General features: G+C 35.6%; 4 protein-coding genes across 4 annotated transcripts; 3 read left to right on the top strand and 1 right to left on the bottom strand.

Annotated features, from left to right (window-relative positions):
* Positions 1-4,614: 4,614 nt before the first annotated feature.
* Positions 4,615-8,953, top strand: LOC125191967 (anthranilate synthase alpha subunit 1, chloroplastic-like). The gene is made up of 11 exons (XM_048089448.1): positions 4,615-4,842; positions 5,098-5,282; positions 5,396-5,585; positions 6,181-6,332; positions 6,576-6,691; positions 6,769-7,015; positions 7,101-7,157; positions 7,285-7,437; positions 7,879-7,959; positions 8,063-8,149; positions 8,333-8,953. Exons 1-11 carry the CDS (start codon positions 4,665-4,667, stop codon positions 8,759-8,761), a joined length of 1,875 nt encoding a protein of 624 aa, XP_047945405.1. The 5' UTR covers positions 4,615-4,664; the 3' UTR covers positions 8,762-8,953.
* A 2,131-nt stretch (positions 8,954-11,084) lies between these two features.
* On the top strand, positions 11,085-11,783 carry LOC125201781 (30S ribosomal protein S31, chloroplastic). The gene is made up of 3 exons (XM_048100029.1): positions 11,085-11,277; positions 11,342-11,406; positions 11,502-11,783. Exons 1-3 carry the CDS (start codon positions 11,124-11,126, stop codon positions 11,634-11,636), a joined length of 354 nt encoding a protein of 117 aa, XP_047955986.1. The 5' UTR covers positions 11,085-11,123; the 3' UTR covers positions 11,637-11,783.
* Positions 11,784-14,187: 2,404 nt separating this feature from the next.
* LOC125200947 (pleckstrin homology domain-containing protein 1) lies at positions 14,188-14,876 on the bottom strand. The gene has a single exon (XM_048098795.1). The coding sequence runs from the start codon at positions 14,786-14,788 to the stop codon at positions 14,351-14,353; it is 438 nt and encodes a 145-aa protein (XP_047954752.1). The 5' UTR covers positions 14,789-14,876; the 3' UTR covers positions 14,188-14,350.
* Positions 14,877-16,909: 2,033 nt separating this feature from the next.
* Positions 16,910-19,943, top strand: LOC125200950 (arginyl-tRNA--protein transferase 1-like). Its single transcript, XM_048098798.1, is given in 7 exon segments — positions 16,910-17,170; positions 17,452-17,490; positions 17,896-18,046; positions 18,405-18,855; positions 18,857-18,966; positions 19,167-19,482; positions 19,565-19,943. Coding segments are annotated over 7 exon segments (1,317 nt in total). The 5' UTR covers positions 16,910-17,037; the 3' UTR covers positions 19,682-19,943.
* The last annotated feature ends 14 nt before the right edge of the window (positions 19,944-19,957 follow it).

Raw genomic sequence — 19,957 nt, 5'->3', positions numbered from 1 at the left:
TCTTCCACAATAAGGGGCCGATGAGGAAGCCGATCATAGGGATCGGTTGATCGGTCCCCCACTGCTAATGCTCTAAAGCCTATCAATCAAATCGAACACCACAAATATATAATTTCGAAATGATTCAGTTTGATTTACAAGATATGATTGACAAAATATCCAACTTAAAGGATTGGTTTGCATGAATGACCCTATGGTGGATAATTCACGACTGAACTTGTGATGGATAATTAGGTCCTTTTACTTGTACCGTCCAAGGCAAAAGTACGATTCAACTCAATTGGATTAACTATTTGGTTTGCACGACTAACTTTGTGAATAATAATTCTATCTACTTACTAGTAATTCTTGGGGCAAAAGTATGAAGTGATTGCAGATGCATTGGCATGGACAAGGATCATTAAAAAATTGGAGACTTGAGAATATGCATGTATGAGACTATTAATTATTCATGTTTCCATCTAATAATACGCAACAATAATTGACATGAGCAAGATCAAGATTCATATGTTGAGCATATAAAAGAGACCTTACTTGTTGAGATATTTGTTTACTGATTTAATCAGAAAAAACTAGAAAATCTCTTATTGAACATACTAAATAATGGAGTACATGATTTTGTCTGATAAAATAATAACTATATCTTTTAAACCTTCTGAATTGATGTCATATTCTCTACTATCAATATACAAATATATACTACTTAATACACATTAAAAATGAAAGTATAAAACCTATTCAACCAAGATGCATTACTATAAGGACATAGTGATATAAAAAATTGTAAGGTGACCCAATGAAACAAAATGAATCGGTATAAGGATCTAATAGAATAAAAAATTTGTATAAGGTCCTAATGAAATAAAATGTATTACTACAAGGACCTTTAGATATACTTTGACTTAATTTTATATAAAAAAATGAGTTATTGAGATGTGAGGTCCATTGCCAAAAATAAGATAGAAAAATAAACGAAATAGTTATTTGCGGATGAACAAAAATGAAAAGTTTAGACAATTAATCGAGGACAATTGGAGTATTATTGATTTTATTTGTCATAATTTTTTTTGCAATTTCCCATGATTATATAAAAAAAACTTATTATTTTCGTATTTTAATCACAATCCTTCAATTTGTTAAATACCAAAATCATTCTATCCATATACCAAACCAAGAGCCACCTTCAAAATAATTTGTGTATATGCTAAGTGATTCATCTGGGAAATTTTATCTTATAATGAACCCCTATTCAGGGAGTCACTGTATTTTATTTTGTGATGTGTTTATCTTATTTAAAAAAAGAGTATCTAAATTGATTTATATATTTTCCACAAATATATTTGGGGTCTTATCTATGGGATTGGGAGTCACTAAATATCGCTTGCAACTTCCAAATGCAAAAGTTAAATTGGAAAATGGCATTGATGAAGTATGAGCAAATTGCCAAAGAAGTTAAATGATATTTGCCATATTATTTCTATTTCTTGAAAATTGGAATACCACCATGAATCCTTGATTACATACGACATTTGATTTTACTTTATTCTATAGTTAGATGAACTATTCAATGCATGCTGATCTGTAACATTAAACATTTAAAAATAAAAAAGATAACGTGAAAATTATTCGAACTCTTTTAGTTGAGAAGTAATTTGGTAGTAGTTGACGAATAGTGATATTTAATTTTTGTGGGAATCCCTTCTTTTATAACATTAATTTTAAAAAAAATGCTAAGTTAAAAAATTGATAAAATATGAATCTCAATTTTATAAATTAATTTTATAATATTAAAATGTAAAATGAGTTTGTGAAATGTAAAGTTATTATATTATTTATAATAAAAATAAAATGAGATTATGAGATATTTATTAGTAGATGAATCAATATAGCAAATGTGATTTTTTATTATAGGATGAAAGAATAGATTAAATAATGTCAATCAAATTTGCATCCGAAAATAATTCATTGCAACCTTTTGATTTTCAGAATTTCTCCAAATTTCTGTTTAACTTCAAATACACGCAGTATAGTTTTTTTTTTAAATGCTAACTTTATAATAGAGTAATAAACAATTCTTAAGAATTAAAATCAGTGAGAATATAAGAAAATAAAGTACTCCGTATTATAATGTGAAATTAAACAATTTTCTAGATATCTTCTCTATATCTAAATTAGGATTACCCAACTCTTTAAATAAAAATAAAGTAAAATGTTAATGTAGAATATAATGAATGGTGTATATTTTAAATGAAATACTTTTTTTTTTTTTTTTATCATGTTGTCCTTTCATAGTATTACAGTGTCTGTTAATCGATAAATAAGTTACTACTTTATTCTTTTAATGGTTACATATTTGACATAATCGGATATGCTCGAATCTATAATTGGAAAATCTCCTATAAAGCCAAAAGGTACTTATTTATTTATTCAATCAAAAAGTACAAAGATTATTACGATAATAAAAATAATAATTAAATTTTGAGAAATATTACTTTAAATTCTAATTATTCTGCACTATTAGTTATATAATGAATATTGAAAATATTTTCATAAATCATAAAATATCAATTTTAGACCAATTTTCTAACACTAATATCTACAATCATATACTTATATTGATAAGATGATTGTAGAATAAAATACAACGAATAGACTTACAGGTATAGTCCGTTATATCGTCATATCGTTATCAAGCCGCAATCATGACATCTCATTTCTCGATTGGTTGGTTCAAAAATGTCGACATGGCTCGTAAAGTACAATATCAGGATATAATAACCTTTTACATTAATCCTCGATTCGATAGTCTTGCAAATCATGAATAACGTCATTTTATTCTGTGTGGTATAGTCCGTTATATCGGCACATCGTTATCAAGCCGCAATCATGACATCTCATTTCTCGATTGGTTGGTTCAAAAATATCAACGCGGCTCGTAAAGTACAATATCGGGATATAATAACCGTTTACATTAATCCTCGATTCGACAGTCTTGCAAATCATGAATAACGACATTTTATTCCACATTGAAAACACGACAAGATGACTATAGAGCCAAAAAAAACCGCGAGAAACAAAATTACAGGTAAAGATCGTCATACCGCTACGTCGTTATTATGCCGCAGTCTCGACAATTTCATTTCACGATTCGTAACCTCCATAAATTTAGGGTTTGTTAATTAGTAATACTCCTCATTTGACAAATTTGATAAATTTCAACAAATTATTTGATTTAGTACATGGCTTCTATAGGAAAGTAAATTGATTTATAAAATCGCTATTTACAAAAGCACTCAATTGGCTAGATAAGATCGTTATTTAACTTTGGAAATATGAAAGTAACATACATTTATTGCAATATTCCTGATTTACACAAGAATTTATATTGGGATAAGCTATAAACATAGGTGAGCAAAGTTTAATACTTTTATGATGATTTTCGATTAAATATATATAAACCGATATTCAATTTTACACTCTATTTATTTTTGGTGGCAAATTAATTTCAAAAAATATTTCAATTAATCTCTAGCAATTGAATTATCAATTACTTCCTCTGTCCACGAATAAGAGTCTCGTTTTTCCATTTTGGTCCGCCGTCGGCATTGGGAGCGCCTCATGAGGGACTGCGGGCACTTCAACGGTATTTATTCTAACTTGATGACTCACATGACGAGTGGCCAGAACGAGCACATGGTCCGAGATGAGGCCATCCGGATGTATAGTAGCCAGTACTTGTCGACGAAGGGCTTCAAGTATTGGAACATCTACGATAAGCTGAAGGATCTCCCCAAATTCCGGACGGGAATGCACGACGCGCTGCACGGGAAATCGGTGCGCTCGCGACTTAGCGCTGCGGAGAGCGAGGGGAGCGCGGCCCACATCGACTTGAGTGGGGATGGTCCGCACGAGCGCCCGGAGGGAGTGAAGAAGGCGAAGGGGAGGCGGAAGGGGAAGGGCGCAACGTCGGAAGTCGCGTCGGAATCCGTCATCGACTTAGAAAAAGCCACTTATTCGAGCAATGTCGCCAATCTGACCGATGTACACGCCGTACTTCACCGGCGGCGGGACCCCGAAGAAAAGGCGGCCCTCTGGAAATGCATCCAACACCTCGCAGAGTACGCTGGGCTCGATCCCGACGCCCCTCCGGCCCTCCGTCTTAGATTTTTTTTTTTTTAAATCTTTGTTTATTTGCGTTTTTTATTTGTAGTTTTTTTTTTCTCGTTGTATTATATTTTCCAATGATTAATACAACGATGAATTGTTCATTATTAGTCTATTTATTAAATACATTTGTAGGGAAAATTAAATAATATAAAAAATAATGATGTAAAAATGAAATGTTGAGTTAGGGAGAAATAAGGGAGAAATAAGGGAGAAACCAATGTAGCACTTGGCTAAAAACTGGGACGAGGGAATATATACTTAAAAAAAAGAAAAAATAAAGGAAGAGCATGCCGAGTATATGCTAAAAAGTTATAAGCGCCAACCGCATTAATAGGTAACCGTTTTTATTCAAGTCAAGCTTTGCAATAAATTTAAATTTCACTATTCATTTCTATTTTAATATAAATACCGCTCTCAGTTTCCCGATTTTCACCATTCTCTCTCTTCTTTCTCTCTCAAAAACTACAGTCACACACTGCTGCAAGCTCTTCTTAGCTATGGCAATGCAAATGCAAATGCAAGCTCTATCGTTTTCGCAGCGGCTCTCTCCGAAGCCGTCGCCGGCGGTGCAGAGAGCGTCTCCGCCGTCCGTCGCTGCGGTTTCCAGAAGAAGCGGCGTCTCGCTCCGCCTCCGCGCGGCATTCCGGTGTTCTTCTCCGAGGATGAGCTCTCTAGGTTTGAATCGTCTTTTCCGAGCTGTTTCATTTTGATGATTTCGTGCTTTGTGATGCTTAATTTACTCCGATTTGAGGTTTGAGCTTCGATTTTAGTTTTAATTTGAGGAGTCTCGAGTTGGAGAGTGAAATTGAAATTGAAATTGAGTCGATTTTAAAATTCGGTGATGATTTAGCTTGTTTTTATGCCTGTTTAATTTATTTGAAAATTGAGCGGCGTGTTGATGGATTTTTTGATTTGGTGAGAGCTGTGTAGAGGTGGATGAGGAGAGATTTGTTGAAGCGGCTGAGACTGGAAACATAATTCCGCTGTATAAATGCATATTCTCGGATCATTTGACGCCGGTGCTGGCTTACCGGTGCTTGGTAAAGGAGGACGACAGGGAGGCTCCGAGCTTCCTGTTTGAGTCTGTTGAGCCTGGATTTCGATCATCGAGTGTTGTAAGTAGCTGGTTTTTCCATCTGATTGTTGTTTGTTGGTGAATTAGATGTACATGCATGTGTGTGGATTCTTGTAGTTATGACTCGAGTGAGCTCTGTTGCGATTTTTGTAGGGTCGTTACAGTGTGCTTGGGGCACAACCAGCTGTGGAAGTTCTCGCAAAAGAGAATAAAGTTACGATTCTGGATCACGCCTCTGGAAAGATAGTCGAGAGGTTTGTAGAGGATCCTATGACAGTTCCGAGAAGCATTTCGGAATCGTGGAGGCCGCAACTAGTCGATGACCTTCCAGATGCGTTTTGTGGTGAGGATTGGTCTCGTTAAAATATGAATAGTGTTTATGCTTGCCTTATAAACTTGTTTCATGGACTCATTAGCTTTTTAATTGCATATTTTGTATAATTGTGTATGTTATTTTGTGGATCTTGTGGAAGCATCGTTTTGGCGTTCTGGTTCTTGCTGACGCATGTTTAACCCCCTTGTTGGTAACTTTCGTGTGATATTATGGAATAGTCACTTATATGAAAATTGTCGTTATGGAACTGGAAAAGATAATATTATATGTTTCATATTTGCCAAAAAGAATGTTTTTTTCTTTCCTTCTTGGTATGCCTGACTACATATAAGTCCAATAAATTTACATACATATATGCTCAATACATTGATATAATGTTTCCCTGATAACTGAAAGTTTTAAGTGATAAGGGATCTAAGGAATTGCTATGTCTTCATTGGGTTAATTAAAGCAATTGGTTTTTGGTTTCGCTTCATTGGCAGTATCCAGTAGGTAATGATATGAGCCATATGCATTTTCTCTCATCCTTGTATTAAGTGTATATACAAACTGCATCTGTAGTTATAATATTTAAGCTACTCTCATTTTTTTACCTTCTCAACAGGTGGATGGGTTGGATTTTTCTCATATGACACAATTCGTTATGCGGAGAAGAAAAAGCTTCCTTTCTCTAGCGCTCCAGAAGATGACAGAAATCTGCCTGATGTTCATCTTGGGCTGTATGATGACGTAATTGTTTTTGATCACGTGGACAAGGTACACCAATTATTTTTATGTGGACCTTTTGTTATTTACTTTTTTGTAGCCTTATGATTCTTCCTTGAAATTGCCAAAGCAATCATAATATAAAGATTTGACAACCTCATTTTGTTTAAAGGTGTCCATAAATAGTCTCGCATTGATATCTCGTTATCTCAACTTCGCGCTTTGTAGCTTTCATTTCTTCTTATTTCATATTGGGATCATCAATTGACATTATATCTATGATATTCTTCTCAGAAAGCATATATAATCCATTGGGTGCGCTTAGATCAATATTCATCTGCTAAAAAAGCTTACGACGAAGGAATGAAACGCTTGGAAAGATTGGTTTCAAAGGTTCAGGACATAGATTCGTGAGTATTTTACATTTCATCCTTAAAATATGAATATTGTCATTTTGTATACCAATGCTTTTATCACCATTTTGCAGACCACGGCTAGCTCCAGCTCGTGTTGATTTCTGCACTCCTGATTTTGACCTTTCTCAGTACAAGAGAAACATGACAAGCGAAGAATACATGAAGGGTGTTTTAGAGGCTAAAGAGCATATTTTAGCTGGGGATATCTTTCAAATTGTTTTGAGTCAACGCTTTGAAAGAAGGACATTTGCTGACCCATTTGAAGTATACAGAGCTCTGAGAGTGGCGAATCCAAGTCCATATATGAGTTACTTGCAGGTTGTATTTTTGTTTCGGTCTAGTCTTCATTAGTTTTAATGAGTCAAGAACTCAACATACCATTTTCATTTTTGCTCCATATCAGGTTAGAGGTTGCGTTATGGTTGCTTCGAGCCCAGAAATTCTTGTTCGTGTAAATAAGGTAAACTTATAGCTTGATATCAGTTTGTCTTTGATGATGTGCTCATTTTACATGGTTGAAATTATCAACATTTATTTGTCATATGGACAAACACACCTGACACATTTGAATGTTGCTGTATTGACAGAAAAAGGTTGTTAATCGACCTTTGGCTGGGACAACTAAACGAGGGAAGACAAGCGCTGAGGATGAAATGTTGGAGATGAACCTTTTACAGGATGAGAAGCAATGCGCCGAACATATTATGCTGGTTGATCTTGGCAGGAACGATGTTGGCAAGGTTTGTTTATTATTCATATTTGACGTTACTCTTTTTAGACAAATTATACTGATATCTAGAAGGAAACTTTTGACACCATATCTATATTTTCTGTTTTTGATAACATGATTGTAAAAAGTAAAATCTCTTAATTCTCGAGTACTTCCTGTTTACATACTAGACCAAGAACAGTACATCCAAGTCCTAAATCATAATAAAATTACAGAAATATAGTCCTAATATTATATGAATAGTTAGTTAAGTAGCGAGGATTAACATGTTTTACACTTTCACTTGTTACTCCATACATTATTTCTTCTTTACTTGGGGGTGGGAGATGTGGAGAGTTTGAACCATCGATCTTAACATAACTGAAAATGATTTTATATTGGAATATGTGGCCTTTCTAGCAAATCAAGATCGTTTCTTATCTGATGTACCTGTTTTTTAATATTTCGCCAGGTTTCAAAACCTGGTTCGGTCAAAGTGGAAAAGCTCATGACTATTGAACGATATTCCCATGTGATGCACATAAGCTCCACTGTAAGAATATGATTATAATTGTATAGTTTCTTATTGAATCGCCATTGTTTTTGTCCGGTTGCTCAAGAATTATTCCATATTCCGTGGTAAATTATGATTATAGGTAACTGGGGAGTTACTAGATCATCTGACGGCTTGGGATGCACTGCGTGCTGCACTTCCCGTTGGAACAGTTAGTGGAGCACCAAAGGTAACGATGCAGCTCTAGCTTATACGAGTTTATGCACTGTATTTTAACTCGACTGAAACACAAACTAGTATTAATTCTTGTTAGTGCTTCTCTTGCTAAAATCACGAACGATTCCGGATGTGCTATATTGTTTTCTCATATTTGTGAGTCGATAAGATTCGTGTTTTGTGTCCCCTTCTTCAGGTGAGGGCTATGGAGCTGATTGATGAATTTGAACCAACAAGGCGGGGACCATACAGCGGTGGGTTCGGAGGGATCTCCTTCCTAGGCGACATGGACATCGCGTTGACTCTGAGGACAATCGTCTTCCCCACTGGAGTCCGTTACGACACAATGTATTCGTACAAGGACGGCAACAGGCGTCAGGAATGGATAGCCCACCTCCAAGCAGGTGCTGGAATCGTGGCTGATAGCCAACCAGAGGACGAGCAAGTCGAGTGTGAACGCAAATCTGCTGGTCTGGCCAGGGCCATCGATCTGGCTGAGTCGGCTTTCGTCAACAACGCTGCCCCAGAACCAGCAACGGCGGATAGCTCTCCCCCGGCCCAGGTCCGCAGTCGGGAGTTGATTGCTCATAACGGAGCTATGGTGCTTGACTTGGAATCAAACTAGCTTTGTTAGAATAGTGTTTGTTATGCTCTAGCGTTTTACAAACTACAGTATATGAGGGCTCATATGCTTTTAGGCTTAATAGCTTAATGCAAGTGCTCTTTTTTTTTCTCTTGCTTTGTCCTTTTAGTTTTTGTATGTAAATTATGTTGAAACTACAGTTTTCTCCCTTCAAATAGAATCAGTGGTTTCACATTTGCTCTCAAACTCTCGACCTACTGGTCAGAGGGGAATCGTCTTACCAATCAAAGTATTCTCTATTGTCATGTCGAAAGGAAAATTGTTGAGGAAAAGGCTAATCGCGGCTCACTTGTCTTCGAGTCGAATGGTGCCACGCGTATAAACCCTCCAAGGCCGGTTGATGTCAAAACCACAGGGCTAATTTCCTAAACTATGCTAATTTAATTCTATTTAATTTTGTTATACTATACTTGCATTTTGTATCCTTCAAAGTCTCAATTCAAAATATTCACTCTTCATGTGCCAATCAAATGAAAATGCCACAATTAAATCTAAAATTCTCATGCAATAACAAGATTTTAAAGTGAAGGTTTTTTTTTTTAATAAAAAGAAAAGCTTAAACCATTAAAAAAATAATGAGCAAAGGAGTAAATAAACTAGATTAAACAAATAAAACTCCCCAAAAGCAAACAAACACCAACAATCAACACAACAAGCACAAGTGCACAACCTAGCAACCTTGCAATTGAATGTTTGTGAGTAAAATGGATTGGTCATTGAGTGGTTTGTTTTTGTACTGTACTCCATTTTAGTCATCATATGTGATTTGCATTTTATCATATTGATTAGAGAAACATTTCATTAGTTGAATTACATTTATAGAGAGCGAGTGATAGCATTGTTGGAGAGACTATAATTATAAGAACACTTAGATATCTCGGTCAATTATGACTCTACAGTGTAGTTACTCCAATATTTCTCGTCATATAAATAAAGAAGATAACTTTGAAACTCATATTTTGTCGCATTTTGCCTGTAGCTTTACTAGAGGAGACTAGGCCCGAGAATTTAATCCGCGGGTTTCGGGTATTTTCGACTCAGTCCCAATACCCGACGGGTTTTAGGTACCCGAAACCCGAAATTATGGATTTGGGTATGGGTTTGGGTAGTTAATATTAGGATTTTTCGGGTTTAGGGTACCCGACTAATACCCGATTATTTGTGATAAATATTTTTATTTAGTATGGGGCCTATGGCCCGTAGGGTAAATCTAGGGTAACATTATTTAATCACATGTATATTTATAAATTTTTCGTGTGCCTCACTTTTTCAGATTTCCTTCACGCCGCTCCTGCTGCTCTCTTTTTGCCGTTGCTCTCTTCTTTACATTCGTGTTCGGTTCATGTCGCATTATTTATGTTCTTACTTGTTATCTTTTGAAAATACTATATAGTTAATTAGTTAGGAATGTCATCAAATGAAAACTCTAAATATTGTACAAACTCAAAATTATGATCTGAGCCATTGAAAAATGTCAAGAGATCACAAAAAAACATCAACAAGAAAATGTCAACAGAATTTCAACGGTAGTCAATGATTGACGTTGTGTTGATATTGTGTTGATAATGTGTTGACATTAAAATCTTGAAATTTACACTGTGTTGATATTGTATTGAAACTGTGTTGAAGCTGTGTTGAGGAATTTTGAGTTTGTACAATATATAAGTTTGCATTTTATCACTACCCTAATTAGTTGCGCTTTCTCCATTTTATTTACATGTTGATTTAATGTCTTAAAAAATTATTTTAATCTCTTTTATGTTTCAATTTATAAAAAAAATATATTTTAAATTATGTAGTGTCTATTTGTCTAATGTCTATTTTATATAATATAGAATTATAGTCAATAAATAGTATAAGTATTGTGTGATTTTTAATAATTTCTATTCTCATCAAAATTTAATTTATATAAAAGAACAAATTTTAAATATAATAATTCCGGGTTTATGGGTACCCGATTAGTTGGGTTCGGGTATCCGCATCGGGTATTAGGGTACCCGAATTCACATACGGATCGGGTATTGAGTATGATATTTTTGAGATTTCGGGTTCAGATACCCTAATTTTCGGGTTTGGGTGCCCGCGGGTACCCGAATTTACACCCCTAGAGGAGACTGAGGATTCATGTTTTGGAAACTCATAAGAGTGTGTTTTTTTTCCTATGGGCATTTTTTCAATTGGAGGTAAATAAAAAGTTATGAATTGTTTGTAAATAAAAAGTTATGAATTGTTATGTAAAATCAGAAGTCCTCCACAAACGACGTCGTTGCAGCATCACATTCTATCCAAAACAAAATCCTTAAAAATCCACCAATTCCCAATTCGTCACTCAATTCCACAGATAATGGCGTCTCTCTTGCTCGGAATCGGAGCTCCTCCAATGGCGGCCAGAGCCCTCACAATTCCCCCTTCTCTCCCTCTCTCCAAATCCCAAGCCCTACTCAACCCCTCCTCCTCCTCCCTCTCCATCTCCACACCTTCCCCCACTCTTCCCCTCAGTAAGTAAACTCTCTCTCCTCCCTCCCTCTCTCTCTCTCTCTAATTTTTCAATTTTTGGTTCAGTTTTCTGCGGCAGAGGGGACAAGAAAACTGCAAGGGGGAAGCGGTTCAATCACTCGTTCGGAAATGTGGGTTTATTACGCTGAATTTTTAGTAATTTTTTTAGTTTTCTGTTTTGGGCATTTATTCATACAATTTGTGGGTGGTTTTTTGGTGTGTGAAGGCGAGGCCGAAGGATAAGAAGAAGGGGCGAGGGCCGCCGAGGGTGCCGGCGCCGCCGCTTCCGCCGAGGAAAGACAAGTATGACGACGGCGAGGTGGTCAAGATTGAGATTGATGAGTCTCTGTTTGGGAACTGATTGAATGTGTTTTTGTGTTTTGGGTAATTTTTTTTTGTTAAAATCTTCAGCTAGAACTGAGTTTTATTTTGATTATCCAATATTTGCATATAGAATGTTTCAAGATTATTCATGATTCATAATATTTGAGCTAATTTGTTTGATTTATATTCTATTGAAAATGTGAGACTAAAAATAACTTAGTATTGATGATAAAAGTACATTCAATTATGAAAAATACACATTTCTTTATGCTAGAATGTCTATCATTGCTAATTCATCAAGAATTCTTTCTTTTAAGAAAGTATATTTATCATTGCTAATTTCTCAAGAATTCTTTCTTTAAGATAGTATATTTATCATTGCTAATATATCAAGATTTATTTCTTTAAGATAGTAATCCCTCCGTCTACGATTAAGAGTCTCATTTCTAAATGGCGCGGGTTTTAAGAAATGTTAAGAAAAGTAGGTGGAAGAAAGTTAGTGGAGGAGTCCCACTTGTATATATTAGTTTTAAATGATATGTGAGTGAAATGAGTTAGTGGAATGTGAAATCTTTTTACCATTCATGATAATTATGAACCGGGACTTTTATTCATGGATGAATAATTATGAACCGGGACTTTTATTCATGGACGGAACAAAATGGTAAAATGAAACTCTTATTTGTGGACGGAAGGAATAGTATATTTATCATTGCTAATTTATCAAGAATTCTTTATTGGTGATATTGGTATAGGCTTGTAATTAATTGACTTTGAAATTCCCCTCTCAAAGATTGCATTTTTCTGGGATTTTGGAGCTATATCTGTTGAAAGGTCCCATTTTTAATAAGGTTGAATGGTTGATGATCTTTGTAAAGCCATCTTTGTATGCCCTAGGAAGTATATGATGCTACCCTATAACATGCAATGAAGAAAAGAAAGATTAGATTTTTAACTAAAAAATTACATGTAACTACTATTCCTGACTTACTATTTGGAAGATTTGCTGCACAAAATGGCTTAAGAGATCCAAATAAGAATTGCAAGCAAAAAACACCTTGTAAAGAGTAAAATAGCAAATCTCATTCAACAATGCTGATATCCCATTGCTAATTTATCAAGAATTCTTTATTGGTGATTTTGGTATAGGCTTGTAATTAATTGACTTTGAAGCATTTTTCTGGGATTTTAAAGCTATATCTATTTAAAGGTCCCATTTTTATTAAGGTTGAATCTGGTTGATTATCTTTGTAAAGCCTTCTCTGTATTCCCATCTAAGTAAACGAACATGACAACAAATTCACACGAAAATGTATCACTTTTCTAATCAATTCCACATTTTCACTGGAAACTATTTCAGCAGTTAAGAGAGAGAGAGAAATCACATCTGAAGATTTCACCTTTAGAACTATAACCACACATACTCTAGGTTCTAAGCAGGTTAAAAACAAACTATATAATCAGCAAAGACCGAGAGATGTTGCTCGGAAACTCCCCTGATGCTACCTTACGAACTAGATAATATCGTGCATCGAATACGGTTTCATATACAAGACTACCTGCTCATCATATATTCCCAAATATCATAATTGTAACTAGTAAGATGCATTTAAACAAGATACACACATTTGATCACAAAATTGGTTGATGCTTTTAGATTTTCCAAATCCGAGAGATACCAATGAGTTTAAAGCACGAAACGAGTAAGGTGATTGGAGCTGCAATAGGAAACCTATCAAGATATACCAACTGGAAAATACAAGGCATTTGTTCACCACCTTGGTTGATTCAGATTGTCAATCAGAGAGATACCAACACATTTGAACAAATCCAATCTCAAACAAGCAAGTAATTCGAATAAGCAAACACCATTTGATGCCACAATTTACAACATTTATCACAATTAACACCAAATACACTTTCCACAAAACCACAGCAAAACAGAATTTGAAGTTTATTGGAGATTCAACTACCTAAGTTCAAGTTTGCAGAAATAGGAACAAAATCACAAATCCAACCTCAAACAAGCAAATAACTGAATAAGCAAACAACATTTGATGCGACATATACTGCATTTATCACAATTGATTAACACAAAATACACTTTCCAGAATCACAAAGCAAAACAAAGTTTGAAGCTTTTTTGGAGATTCAACTACCTAAGTTCAAGTTTTGCAGAAATAGGAACAAATCCAACCTCAAACAAGCAAGTAATTGAATAAGCAAACACAATTTGATGCCACAATTTACTGCATTTATCACAATTAACACCAAATACACTTTCCACAAAAGTAAAGCAAAACAAAATTTGAAGCTTTTTTGGAGATTCAACTACCTAAGTTCAAGTTTGCAGAAACCGGAACAAAATCACAAATCCAACATCAAACAAGCAAGTAATTGAATAAGCAAACACCAATTGATGCAACATATACTGCATTTATTACAATTAACACCAAATACACTTACCACAAAACCAAAGCAAAATAAAATTTGAAGCTTTTTTGGAGATTCAACTACCTAAGCTCAATTTTGCAGAAACAGGAACAATTCAACCTCAAACAAACAAGTAATTGAATAAGCAAGCACCATAGATGCAACATATACTGCATTTATCACAATTGATTAACACCAAATACACTTCCAGAAACACAAAGCAAAACAGAAATTGAGAATTTATTTATATACCAACACCACCATAAAATTAAAAAAAAAAGCAAAGATCAGAAAAATTAGGGCAAACCGATTTCACCCCTAACCCTTGCGGCTATCGTAATCGAGAACTTCGTTATCAGTAACCGACCTCGACTGCTGGACGATGGATCGGCCGATCGAGTTGATCCAGTCCTCCTTCTCCTTCTCGGAATCGGCGATGAAGTACATCGTCTCGCTCCGGGTGGAGAGCTCGAAGGCGAATTGGCGATGGAGCACGTCCTCGGCGCCCTTGACGGTGAGGCAATCGGCGACGGGGATGACGCCGCGGGGGCGGGAGGCGCGGGTGACGGTGGACTCCTTGAACCAGAAGAGCTTCCCCTGCTTCAGCACGAACCAGCGGCGGCGCCAGGTCTTGATGTACTCGCCCTGCTTCGTCAGCCAGCCGGCGCGCTCCGGCGCGCCCCAGAACTCGACGCCGTCGTAGTCGTCGGCGCCGGCTTCGGCTGAGCCAACCACAGCTCGCCATAGGCTTGCCATGGACGGTGATTTTGGGGATGGATTTGATGATGGATGAATTTCTGTAGCGTTTCTGCTTTTGGTTTATTGTTTATTTATCGATTTCATTTTAATTGGAATCTATTGACATTTTGTGATTATACGAAGCTAGAATTATTAAATACTCCCTCCGTCCCAGATTTATAGTCGTATTTTGTTATGGCACGAGTTTTAAGGAATTGGTGGAGTATATAATTAATAAAGTGAGCGGTGAAGTGTGTAATAAATTAAATGAGATAGTGGAGTGTGATGATGGAGTATGTAATAAATGAAGTGAATTGGTTGAAGGTGAGTCCCTTTTTACTTTTTGGTTTTTTACTTTTATTTTGATTTATTTTAATGTAGATAATGACACTTGAGTGTAATTTTAGTGAATAATGGGGTAAAATTTTATGTCCAAATATGAAAAATTCTAAATGTGACTATAAATGTGGGACAGACTTTTATGGCAAAATGTAACTACAAATCTGGGACGGAGAGAGTACGGAATAATATATAACTATCTCTAGAAAATTAGTCAAGAATGCAACAAAAATAAGAATAACAAGAATGCAATAATTGATCAATGACCACTACTGATGCAATACTCCCTCCATCCCAGATTAAGAGTCACACTTTTTTATTTCAGTTGGTCCCCAATTAAGAGTCACACTTTATTTTTACTATAAATAGTAAGTAGATTTCACATTCTACTACCTCAATTCACTCACATTTTATTATAAAATTAATATAAAAAAATAAGTCCCACATTTCATTAACTTTTTCAACTAACTTTTTTTTAACATTTCTTAAAACTTGTGCCCGGTCAAAGTGTGACTCCTAATCGGGGACGGATGGAGTATAATACTATGACATCTATTGATCGAATATATTTCTACACATGAATTAAAGTGATCATTCTATTTTCAGTTCGACTCTACGGGATATTTAGGCTTTTCGGATGGTCGGCTGCTTTCCCCACCCTCCTTAAATCCGCCATTATATTAAAAGTTGAAATGAAAATTCAGATAACTAATACTCTTTCTGTTTCCTTATTTCGGCACGGAGTTTAAGAAATGAATGTTGAGTGTATTAAATAAATATATAAATAAATAAGAAAGAAAAAAAGGTAGATAGAATAAAATAAAAAGTGAGTAAAGTAGAGATAATAAAGTAAGTGAACTAAGTAAGAAAAAGAAAATATTTACTTTATATGAAAATGACTCAACTGTGAGAAAATTTTTTCCGAATGAAAAAATGATTCAACTATGAAGGAATGTGGAGAGTATGACACTTTCAATTAATGATTTTATTTATCACACCATTATTCTATCAGAACTTAATATAGCCAATAATTTACTCAGTCAAATCAGCCTGATAAATATACTTATTTGAAGGAGCTTATTAATGAAGCTTTCAAATAATTATTCAATCATTTGAACCAATCCAATTATTAATTAATCAAAAGAACTTCGATTTATGGTTTAATTAGGTCAAATTATTATTAATAAAAATATTTCTTTTGAATACAGAATTAAAAGTAATGTAGTTATTAAATAAATAATGAATAAAATATAAGAGACTAACAAAGACATTTCTTTCAAAACTTTTAAAATAGAAAATTAACTTAATTAACAATGACAATACTTATTTATGTTATGTTAATATCCCTACTGTAATTATCGGATTAGGATAGTTAGAAATAATTGTCATAGAAGTAATTATTTTAACTCCATTTTCGCTTTTCTTTTTAACTTTCTCAGGTGACTATTCTTTTTCAGAAAAAAATAGTACTCTCTGTCCCTGTTTAAAATAACACGCTTTTTTTCTAGTTTGTCTCAACTAAGATGACACATTTTCTTTTTGGTAACTTTCTCTCTCCAATTAATACACTCAACCACTTTTTCTTACTCCTATTAAAATATCTATCTATCTTTATCTCTCTACTTTAATACCTACACCCACATTTTCTCTCTCCAATTAATCACTTTAACCAATAACTCCTAAAAACCCGTGTCGATAAGCAATGTGTCATTTTAGCCGGGACGGAGGGAGTAGTAATTGTTACAGTATGATTTTTTGACCATATTTTCATTGTTATTTTTTGTCTCAAAGAAATGAATTTTCAATTAAAGGAAAAGGAAAGGGAGAGAATCAATAGAAGCAAAATCGCCCAATTGATTCCACTGCCGAATCACAAACTCGGAGAATTTGCTGCAAATCCTTCAAATTCGAAACAGTAAGCATCGGAGATGGCGGATGCGCGGAGCGAAGCGAGCACCAGCGGCGGCGGTGGAAGAGGCGAAAGCGTGGTCGGCGATGTAGGCCGCCGGAAAAGCACCTGTGGCTACTGCAAATCTGGCGCCCGCACCAGTGTTTCTCACGGTTAGTGCATCGATTGATTGCTCGTGGCTCCCCGATTTGTGTGATTCAGCTGAGGATGTTTTTGATAAGTGAATGAACTGTCACTTTAGCAATTAGAAATGCGTTTTTCAGATTGGGGATTTGAGGTTAGGTTTTTGGTGTAGTTATTCGTTTGGAGAGAATTGTGTTTTTCTGTGATTGGATGATTGATGAGAATTGTTGGTTACTGAATATCGCAATGTTTGAGCTTGATGATGGTGTAATTGAGTTATGTTCTGAATTTCGGGAATTTTATGTTGTAGGGCTTTGGGCGCATAGTTTGACGGTTGATGATTATCAAGGTTAGTTCTTTGCTTGATTTCCTTCAATAGAGTATAATGCGGTGCTATCAATTCTCTTCAGTAATTTGCTCCCACTGCTTTGTTTCCGTAGCTCGGGAATCGGTTTGATACACTTGCTACTTTTGAGATTCATTTGTTTAATCAGGTTTAAATCAGTAGTATATAAATTCTAGTGGTTATCATTTACGAAATGTGCTATGCTGACGAGCACTCTTAAATAGCCCTGTGGCTCATATTTTCTATGTGAGAGAAATTAAACACCAAAGCAAGTGCAGTTTTGATTTGTTACAGGGATTTGATGATATACTGTTAATAATTTTGTTATATAATTTAATTGGTGAATGGTGATGCTGTATAATTTTTACTAGACTAGGCTGAGTTTTCTGAAAGCTTTCTTCGCTCTAGCTCTCCTTGACAGAGGCTGGAGAAGATCTGGCTGTTTCCTGTACAAACCGGATATGGAGAAAACATGCTGCCCCTCATATACTATTCGTCTCAAAGCTGCTGACTTTGTTCCTTCAAAGGAACAAGTGCGCGTGTCTAAAAAGATGCAAAGGTATACCCATAACTCCAGCATTTCATTGTATGCAAATTAATTCATTTATTTACTTAATGCAAGCCTTCTGCTGGTTGTCTATATTAATGCATGAGCTCTATAAACGGCTTGGTAGTTGGCCAGCTTTTAAAATACTAATCAATTTTCTGAAATTGATTGTCCTATGATTTGCCTGTTTGACTAAAGACATGATAAGGAACCTGTCAGTTTCCTAGCATAATCCTCGTCTGAAATATTTTTTATCTGCTTGAGGACGTTTATGTTGCTTCATTTCGAACTTTAGTTACTTGTCACAAAGAATCCTTATTTTGGAAAGTTTCCAATGGGTAAATAGCTAAATGTGAGTTGATCTTTCTAGGTTTTTAAATCGCACATTAGATGTGACCACAACAGGCAAGTCAGCTAATGAGCTGAATTCTGCAGCCGCTTCCAGCTCTGGAGATAACCGCGAAAAAAAATCTGCTACAGTGGATTCCTCCAAAGTTGATGGCAAAGATAAGGATAAAACTGGTCAGTCTGCGCATCTCTTGTCAGACCAGATTGATAAAACAGTAGAGCTATGTGTAGAATCTGGCGAATTACCTGCTCACATACAGCTGCCAAAGGCTTCCGTCAAACAAGTTACACCAGCTAAAAGAAAGTTGCAAGCAGAAAACTCAGAAGAACTGATGTTCTCCTGCAATGTTGCCTTCCAGATTGTAGCTACTATACGGCGATTAAAGAAAGATGCTGAGCATGTGAAATCAGTTGAACATGGACTTGGAGGGAACAAAGACATCTCTGACCTTTCCACTCAGAAGACTGCTGAAATTCCCCATGCTTCAGTACTATTATCTTGGCTATTATATTCACTCATGCAGCAAGATGAGGTACAAAGCTGCGTATCGACCATCTGAGCTTCTCTGTCCTCTTCGCTACGAGTAAGTACACCAAATTACTGCTTCTATTAGCTTATTACTAGAGCACACAACACATTGGAAAATAAATTCCACCGTGAAGCTTTTGTGAGATGTTGTACAAAGAGTATTCTTCATAAATTTCAACTTGTTAATTATTCACATTACAAGTTTTGATTGTCAGACTTTGCATTCCAGTAACTTATTATATTCTAATATGTCAGGTGGGTTCCATATGATATCGCAAAGCCACTTCTTGATAGAAAAAAGTATGTGGTCTTATCAGACCATGCCAGTCTACAAAACGAAGATTCATCGCCGCCGAAGGTGAGTGATGGGCACATAGAAGAGCAGCAAAATGAGCTTGACCAGGAGACCATGGATGATGGTATGCACGATGATGAAATGACTGAACTCGACTCGGATTCATCCGACGTTGAATCAGACTCGGAAGTTGGTGCCTCAGCCACTGTGGTCCTGGACGATGCTGACCTTGACAATGTTTTGATTGGAATAAGAGGACTTCGTCTCCGATACAAGGTACCCCTGCCATATTCTCTAATCAAAATGTTTACTCTTGTTGTGCCATAATGTGATATTCTTTGTTTAACATCTGTTGAAGGACCTTAAACACGCGTTTGATCCAAGTCAGAGGAAGTTCTTGGAGACACAGTTAGAAAGATATGCCAAAGCTGTGGGCACTGAGCTATCGGGCCAGATGGTTTACACCGCAGGGTAGATCTCTTCTCTTCGAGGGCGTATATTGGTGATCGATGGTCTGGATCTTCGCAAGGTAATTCAGCTTTCTGAGCTACAAAACTGGGAGTTTTATCTATTGTTCCACCAGATATGTTTCTCATTTCATTTTCCATCTGTTTCTGCTGTTACTTTCTCTATTATCACTTCATGAAATTACAAGGTGTTTCTGTAATTAATTGCTTTGTATATTTCAGACGTTTGAATGATTTATAGACTGGTTTATTTCAGGTACAGTATTATTATATCCCTTTCCATT

The sequence above is a fragment of the Salvia hispanica genome, chromosome 1, assembly GCF_023119035.1.
Source record: "Salvia hispanica cultivar TCC Black 2014 chromosome 1, UniMelb_Shisp_WGS_1.0, whole genome shotgun sequence".
Classification (NCBI taxonomy): Eukaryota; Viridiplantae; Streptophyta; class Magnoliopsida; order Lamiales; family Lamiaceae; genus Salvia; species Salvia hispanica.
This window is presented reverse-complemented; position numbering and strand designations above follow the sequence as displayed.